Source organism: Frankliniella occidentalis, unplaced genomic scaffold (genome assembly GCF_000697945.3).
Source record: "Frankliniella occidentalis isolate FOCC.00 unplaced genomic scaffold, Focc_3.1 Scaffold148, whole genome shotgun sequence".
Classification (NCBI taxonomy): domain Eukaryota; kingdom Metazoa; phylum Arthropoda; class Insecta; order Thysanoptera; family Thripidae; genus Frankliniella; species Frankliniella occidentalis.
In genome coordinates, this window is record NW_026267275.1 from 412,523 (window position 1) to 420,703 (window position 8,181).

Below are 8,181 nucleotides of genomic sequence, written 5' to 3' on the forward strand. Positions count from 1 at the left end.
ATAAGTATATTAAAATTATTAGGTATTTTTATGAGAAATTACATATTTAACTACCAGTTAACAAAAATTCATGGGATGCTTCAAACGACAATCTCCAATACTGAGCTAGTACAACAAACCTTTAACTGTGAATCAAAATTACGGCAATGGTTAGAAAATGGTCCTGTCTCTTCTGAACCTTTCATAGGCATAGAAGACTGCTGACGTCGTGATGGAGTTGGTTGGGGCATAGGGTATGATGATTGTTGCTGCTGTTGAAGCTGCTGGTGAATTTGTTGCTGTTGCTGAAGGTATTGCAAATGTGACTGCTGCTGTTGCTGTTGCTGCTGCTGCTGCTGTTGTTGCTGCTGTTGTTGCTGCTGCTGCTGCTGTTGTTGTTGCTGCTGTTGTTGTTGTTGTTGGTGTTGTTGTTGTTGCTGCTGTTTGTGAGATTCATAAATACCCACTCCAGATCTTGGACGTCCCCCTTCACAGGGTTGGTTTCCAACCCAAGGTTCCAGAGCTCGAGAAAATTCTGATCGAAAATTGGTTCGAATCTGGCTAGATTGCACAGGGCGGCTGCAAAAAAAGAGTGTCAATGAAGAAATGGAATTTTTAATTCTAGGCCTTAAGACATTATTTAAGGAATATTAAGACAGTTTCTCAGACTGTCTCTACCAAAAGGTAAAGTACACCCCCTCCCCCTCGTTTTTCATTTCATCACCTCAAAGGTAGTGATAGTTGAGATACTGCATTAAGTCTATCCACCATGGGGTATGCCAGATCGAGGAACTGATATTTATTGGCAGCCAAAGAGAAAGTTTGAGCAAGCAAAAGATGTAATTGCAGTAAGGGCAACATAGAACCTAAATTTGTGAGCTGCCCATGGAAGAGTCGTTCTTTGCTTTCAAACTGCCTGCAAATCAGAAAAAATAATAACTCAAGAACAATTAAATTGTTTTTTTTTGTTTTTTTTCCCAGCCAGAAATTAAGATATAAAAATCATGAATATTGGTGTTTACAAACAATTAGCTCAGGCCAACATACCTTTGAATCTCTAGCATCATTGCTGATTGTGTTTTAGCAATAGCTTGTCTCATACCCTCACAGAAAGAATTTATTGTGACCTTCTCTGTTTCCATGTTACGCCTGAGCTCATCCAGGAGATTTTTGAACATTAATAGACCATCTCTGACTGACGACTGCATACTTTGAACAGTCTATCAAAGAAGTAAAAGAATTTTTGATATTAATGATGGAAATAAAGTCAACATTGATAAAAACACCGAATGGTGTCAAACTTACATGAATAGCCCGTTCCAATTTCTTACATCCTTGATTATATGCCGTGTCAATATCAATACAGTGCACTTTGGACTCTGTTGGAATGTCTTGAAAGCATGACTCACAGAGCATCGAACGTTGACTGTTTGAGAACATAACATGTTGTTCTCCATGCTGTGTGCATTGCTGGAAATTTATAAAACATGAAACACAATGGACATTTTAAAACCAATTTTCTAAAAATGAAGACTAAGTAGGAGAGATAAAGAATGGAATATGAAAGCACTTACTTTACGATATGATTCTTTACTGCACTTGGACATGTGCACAACTTCATGTGCAGAAAACATTTTAGCTCGGTGAGTGTTTTCCCGGCAACTTGTGCATAATGCTTGCCCTAAAACACAGGAAGCACATTTGGAAAGGTTAAAACCTTCAATGTTTAAATTTTATCAGATAAATATAATTGATTGAATAAAACAAGATTAATTATTATTATATCCCAATTTTTAAAAAAACAACTGATAAAGAAAAATTCAATGAAAACATACCAACCACAACTATTTGCCTTACAATGTATGGTTACCCTGAAGGGTCCCCAAGAATGTAAAAGAAAGCATCCACTAATGGTTCACCCTCCTGAGGAAAACAAAAGTGTCATGCTCAGCTATGGCTAACAAAGCAAAATCATAGTATAGAAAAAGAAACATGCAGAAAAACAGACAAAATCAAAAGAAAGTAGAAAACCTAATTCAACACTACTGTAACTAAATTCTTTAAAGAAGATAGGAAATGATGAATATTCAGATGTACTAGAAAACATACCACAGGTGATACAGAAATACATGTTATTCTTGTCCCGCTTGTCACAATTGGCACACGGAGGATTTTCAGCATTCGCAAGTTCTATCAAATGCCGCATTAACATGTCAGGAGCAGGGTGTGCTTGACCATCTTTTAACGCTGTTTGAACACTGAAATTGAAAAATATAAACTTGAGGCAATATTGGAACAGAAATGAGAGGTCACAAGGTATGGGATCATCTTCAGCCAATCGAACAGTATGAATGGGCACTTACCCACAGAGTGGACATGTTATTTTTCGCTCTGCTTCCCTCCCTTGCAAACATTTGGCACAGAAGGTATGATAGCAAACAAGAAGACATGGTTCACTGTAGTAGTTGTCACAAACAAAGCATAACAGAGGATTTCGCGTTTGGCTATCCATGACGGAGGCAATAGTAGTTCCTGACGATCCAACTGTACTACCAGTTTCTCCTGCACATGAAAACCCTCCACTTCCAGTGCTGCCGGCAATTGTTGATTTCTGCAGGGTTTGGCCAAGCATACTGTCGCTTTCTAAAGTCTGAAATCAAAACGGGCAAATAGATAATTAGGTGGGAGTTTGGCAAAATGGTTAAAACTATACTAAACAAATTCCAATCACAAATTTAAGCATTTTTATGATCAAGCAAAATATTTTCATAAATATCAACAACAACTAGGTTACAGTTATGGTTCAGTAAATAGTTATAAAAATTTACTTTGAAAGTATTTAATTTTGAAGTAAGTTCTAAAATAATCTATGTTTTGGAAAGAAAGGGAAAATGTGAAATAATTCCTCGAGAGGATGGTACCCGGACCTAGCCAACCCCAGACCCAGAAACTCCAGCAGACGACAAACTCTTAGCAGACGACATGTACCGTCACCGATGCACAATCAGAAAACAAGTGTGACGGCGCTCAATATAAAAATATTACATTGCAATTGCCACCGTAATTACCTAATTGAAATCTGGAAATTCAAAGCAAATATCCCTGCCTGCCACAGCGCGAGTAGGAAATATCGAGAACAACCGCCGCGAGGATTGGAGCTCAAAAGTTAGCCTATCAATCTTGAGCCGAAGCAAAGGTATCTGAAATAGACACATACCTTATCGAAAATTGCGCTTCTGAATCGGTTGATAATTTTAAAACAATTTTCAGTAATCCGGAAAGAAACTAAATTCTCCAGCAACCAACGGACTTGACCTCAACCTCCCATTATGCTAAGAATAGTCATATCACTCTGCACTTATACAATATCATTATAAAGAAGACGGATATTTGCCTCAAAGTGTTTCTCAATGCCGTTCTTCTCGCCGCAACATAAATTAATGCAACTCATGACATGGAATGAGAACGATGAAGCTGCCTTCGATACAGGCCATGTTGTACCCACCACCTCTCTGCCTTTACTGTCCCCAAGGAATGTAGGTCAAAGGTCAACGTAGATCAGTCTCCTAATTGGTAGGTATACATTTGGCGTGTCAAACGAAATAAATATTTCATGTTTAGTAGGAAAATGATCAAGGATACCATCATTCAGTTTGATCGGTGAAGAAACTAAGAGACAGATTCTTTTCGAGTGACAAATTCTTTTCCCCAAAGCTCTCACCCCCTCCCTACCCCCTTTTCCCAACCCCTACCCATTCCACCACCCCCCCAGCGTACGCTCCCCACCAATCGGGTCAACGCTCGGTTCGGTGTGGCTCGGGCTAGGTTCGGTACGGCTTCGGCTCGTCTTCCGGTTCGTCTGCGCATTGCCGCGGATTGGTTGAAGCGGTAACAGCGGTAACATGTTTTGTTTACAAATGGAAGTATTCCTATCTGTCCTAAGAAACCATATTTCATGTTTTTCTCTGTTGGTTAAGAATAACTTGGGTGATAATCAATCAAAGTTTTTTCATTAGAATTAAATCTAAGCAATATGTCAGTGACTCGTAGGTTGGAGAGGTTGAAGCTAGAAGAAAAGATTGCAAAACTTGCTCGAGTTCATGAACATCTTTTACCTGGTGTAATTGATATGGACATGATAAACAAACATGTGTATGAACAAGGGCCTAAAGGAGAGGCGGGCAGAGTGGCACAAGAAGAAGGCATAGATTTAGGGGATGTGACAGCTCTACGGCTAGAATATCTAAGTATACTTTATCATTAATTACAGTGTTCATCATTTACTCCTGGAGAAAAAATTAGGAGACAAAGTGGCAGTTAAGGGGCAAGTAAGTGGTACCTAAGTGTCAGAGAGCCCGGGTGGCATTTAAGTGTTATACAAATGGAAATGTAAGTTCCATTTTTTTAAGTGGCACTGATAGGACTTTAGAGTGTTTCCGAAGGAGTAAGCGGTGAATATCAAGGCATTAGCACAGAAGCTCATCAAGGTGTGAAAAAGTGCACATTTAAAGTTGTATTTTCAGTGGCATTAGAGTGACACTGGAGTAGAAAGTTAGCTCTCATTGATGAATCACACCATGCCAACAAAGCCATAGTCTCGACACTACCAAGACAACTGCTTGTTTCAGAGGCGATGAGTGTAGACATTTGTCCTTCTTGTAAAGTAGGATCTACGAGTCTCTACTGGGAACTTGTGGAACTTACACAACAGAGCAGGATGGCAGTTTCAACATAGTGTAGAATTTCAACAGCTTTGCAACTTCAGATCCTTGCCACTTGCTTCATTTCAATTAATGCACTTTAAAGGGACACAATCCATTTAAGTGCCACTTACCTAAGTGGCAAAGGTGCCGCCTAAAGATCCCATGAGCAAGCTCGTACAAGGGGACAATTAAAATTGTGTAGTATATATTTAATACAAGGCGGTCGAGTTGTGGTATAATTACATAGCAAAATAATTATTTGCCCCTTAACTGCCACTCTGCCCCTTTAACATTTTTTCCAGGGACTCTTTGATGCCACACCAGTTTTCTGATGTCATCTAAATTCTTTTGCTTTATTGTAGGAATATTAAAAATTGATCATTTATGGGTACTACCAAACCTCACAAAATTGCAGCTTAACAATAACTCTATTGAAAGCATTGACAACCTGCATACTTTGATACATTTAAAAGAATTGGACCTGTCCTTCAACCATATTCAGGTTATTGAAAATTTAGAGGAGCTTTCCAAGCTGGAGGTAATAAACAAAACGTTTCAGGAAATTTGACTCAAGCTCAAGTTTGTTATTTCAAGAACCATTTAACTTTCCTCTATAAATACTTTTATGCAGATTCTGCACCTGTACCAAAATCATATTTCATGTCTAGAAAATCTAGAGAACCAGAAGAGCCTAACACTTCTTAGCTTAGGACTGAATCATATAGAGGATTGTGAGAGCACAGTATGTATCAAGATTTATGAGGCATTCTTCATATGGCTTCAATTCAAAATATTTTTAAAAAGATTCTGATTTTAACCACTTTGTTTTTCAGATTTTATATCTGCGCCGTTTTAGGAAACTTAAGTCCTTAAATTTGGCTGGGAATCCGATGTGTGGAAAAGAGAAATTTGTTGACTATGTGTATGCATTTCTTCCTGATCTTGTATTCTTTGAATACACAATGATAAGCAAGAAAGACAAAGAATTAGCTAAAGAAATATTCCGGTGAGATACATTTTGAATTGAACAGCAAAAGGTGAAATACCCTTCTTATTGTGTTTTCATATTGTCAGGGAGGAACTATCTTCCTTGCAATCAGAAGAAGAGAAGCACCTCGCGGAGAAATTGAGTGCAGAGCAGGAGGCTGCCGAAATTGAGTTACATTCGGTTGCATTTGTTGAACGTTTAAACAGCAATCAGCTCTTTCAAGCAATGTTTGAAAATGACACGGATGGCCAGACTCTTGTTAAGATAAGTGAAGAAACAAAAGAGTTTTATGAAACGTATCCTTCTATATCACATGGTGTCCTTGGCAAGATTCACCTTTTTTTTCTTAACCATAATTGCTCAGATTTTGTGAAGAAATGACAGCTCTCTGTCGAGAACTGTTTCAAATGGGCCAGGAACAACACGTCCTCCGAAAAAAAGAACATGATGATTTTACTAACTGTGTGAATGAAGCCAAATTGAAAAGCCAGCAAGAAAGTCAAAAGTATTTGTTATTTTTTTCATATTTTCAAAAGTTAGTGTTTGTTCTGAAATGTTTATTATTCTAAAAGATTTCCAACTATTTTTACTTTAGAATCCTTGAGGCATTTGTTGAACAACAGAAGAATATCAAAGACCAAGTGAGATATCTGTGTACCTTTGCTTTAAAATAAAAGTATATGCATTATTTAAATAAATTTATGTTTATAGAAAATAATGTTGATTACCAGGTCGGCCAAATGTTAAACTTCCTCTCTTCAGCTGAAGATGATGGCGAGAGTGACAACAGATCTGAAATAATAGCTGAATCTGCCATGGTAATCTCAAACTGTGTAGCTGAGTTTGATGACTTGATTCAAAATACTTGGCGAATATTGATGCACAATGAACTATCACTCACAGAGCAAATGGAGGTAATCACAACTTTATTGGGTTTTTATTAACAACATGCAAGTTAGAAATAATTTTGATTTTACCATATGTTTGGCATTTTTATTGTTAGGAAGTGAATTCTATGTTAGAGCGAGACATGAGTGATATGGTCAACGTTATGCTTGAACAAGCTCTTGGTTACTTTGTTGCTATGCGCTCATTGCAAGAATCATTCAATGAGCAGCTTACAGAGGCGTCACACCGATATCAAACTGTGATTGCTTTGGACTCTGATGATGCTGCCAGCATTTCATCTCAGTTGCGAGAGGTGTGTGCACAATTTAATAGATGACTACGCTCTACTCACACCAGATCATAAAATTATACTTTAATTTTAGATTATGATTGACAAAGAGAGTTTGAGCAATGCATTAGCCAATTCACATGAAAAACATTTACTCGTGATTGACACCAGAGAAGATATTCTGATGACTAGAATTAAAGCTTGGCATGAAGAAGTGTGTGAGAACCTACAAAAGTAAGTTTCATAATTATTTTTTCTCTCTCTCTCTCTCTCTCTCTCTCTCTCTCTATATATATATATATGTATTTATTTTTTTTCCTGGATTTGTATTACGAATACATATGTATTTGTCTTGAAGGAGAGAAGTGGCTCGAAGTCGTGCAAGGGTTCTTGAAATCAATAGGTTTCTAGATCTGCAAAGAGATGAATTTGAAGAAATGTTGGCTTCTCGTCCTGATGATTTAATATTGTTGATGGAGGTTCAGGCTCAAGAAAAAGGCAGAGGCATGTACAGCCTGCAGTGTTAAGATTTCTGGTGAAGAACAATCAAACTTTTGGATTTATATTATTTTGTCCGATACAGACAGCACTATATTAAGCAGTGAAGTGGCGGAGGAGGAAGGTGATGAAAGAGAGGAAGAGTTCCAAGACCAAAGAGGGAGCGATGCATATGACGAAAAAGCTGAGGCCAGTTTGGAGGCTGATAATCCTTTCAATAGAGAGATGAATCCACTGGTTCAACAAAGCCAGTCAAGTCACCATAGCTCCGGAAACATATTGGATGAATAAAGTCAGCTGAATCTGAATGCAGTCTCAGATTATATATAGGTACCCACACTAATGACATTTACTTATAAAACTCATTTGAAAATTGTCAACATTTCTTGTATCTAAACTAATAAAGTAAAGACTAACATATAAAAAAGTTCATAAATTACAGTCTGCACACATAATTTTGAGGAAAGTTACACTAAATTTTCCAGTTTAAAACAATTATGATGCCATACTTATAACTCTCCACATTCCACAGCATTCCCGATGGATTTTGGGATTTTCGGTTCTTTGGGAGGGTTCTCGCCACAGCTGCTGTAATCCGGATCAAACATAGCCCCGGCCACAACAAGACACTCGTCTTCGATGCGTCAGGAGTGCTCTATCCAATACTCAATGCCCAGAATCGTCGCCTTGGGTGAAGGAAGGCTTCCCAAGCCTAGCTCTATCATCCAGGCGCCTGCGGATGGTCCCATAGGCAATCCCGCAGAGCTCGCGCGTCCAACGGGACGGCATAGCCACCAGGCTCCTGCGGAAGGTCGCATAGGCAATCCCGCAGAGCT

The 8,181-nt window shown here is 38.3% G+C and overlaps 2 protein-coding genes across 5 annotated transcripts; one reads left to right on the top strand and one right to left on the bottom strand.

The window, feature by feature from the left end:
- Positions 1-6: 6 nt before the first annotated feature.
- LOC113205178 (RING finger protein 207-like) lies at positions 7-3,675 on the bottom strand. 4 transcript variants are annotated; one of them, XM_052271055.1, is made up of 8 exons: positions 3,622-3,675; positions 2,343-2,629; positions 2,089-2,237; positions 1,554-1,660; positions 1,285-1,449; positions 1,027-1,199; positions 704-895; positions 7-558 (listed from the first exon to the last, which is right to left on the bottom strand). In XM_052271055.1, the coding sequence occupies exons 1-8, from the start codon at positions 3,625-3,627 to the stop codon at positions 81-83; spliced, it is 1,557 nt and encodes a 518-aa protein (XP_052127015.1). In that variant the 5' UTR covers positions 3,628-3,675; the 3' UTR covers positions 7-80. The 4 variants fall into 4 exon arrangements, with proteins under 4 accessions (XP_052127015.1, XP_052127017.1, XP_052127014.1 ...); XM_052271057.1 differs by having other exon boundaries at positions 3,485-3,629; XM_052271054.1 differs by lacking the exon at positions 3,622-3,675 and adding an exon at positions 3,374-3,502 and having other exon boundaries at positions 66-558.
- A 237-nt stretch (positions 3,676-3,912) lies between these two features.
- Positions 3,913-7,653, top strand: LOC113205237 (dynein regulatory complex subunit 3). The gene is made up of 12 exons (XM_052271053.1): positions 3,913-4,226; positions 5,045-5,220; positions 5,314-5,424; positions 5,516-5,688; positions 5,757-5,966; positions 6,035-6,175; positions 6,266-6,311; positions 6,402-6,584; positions 6,674-6,871; positions 6,942-7,081; positions 7,206-7,355; positions 7,435-7,653. Exons 1-12 carry the CDS (start codon positions 4,013-4,015, stop codon positions 7,634-7,636), a joined length of 1,944 nt encoding a protein of 647 aa, XP_052127013.1. The 5' UTR covers positions 3,913-4,012; the 3' UTR covers positions 7,637-7,653.
- The last annotated feature ends 528 nt before the right edge of the window (positions 7,654-8,181 follow it).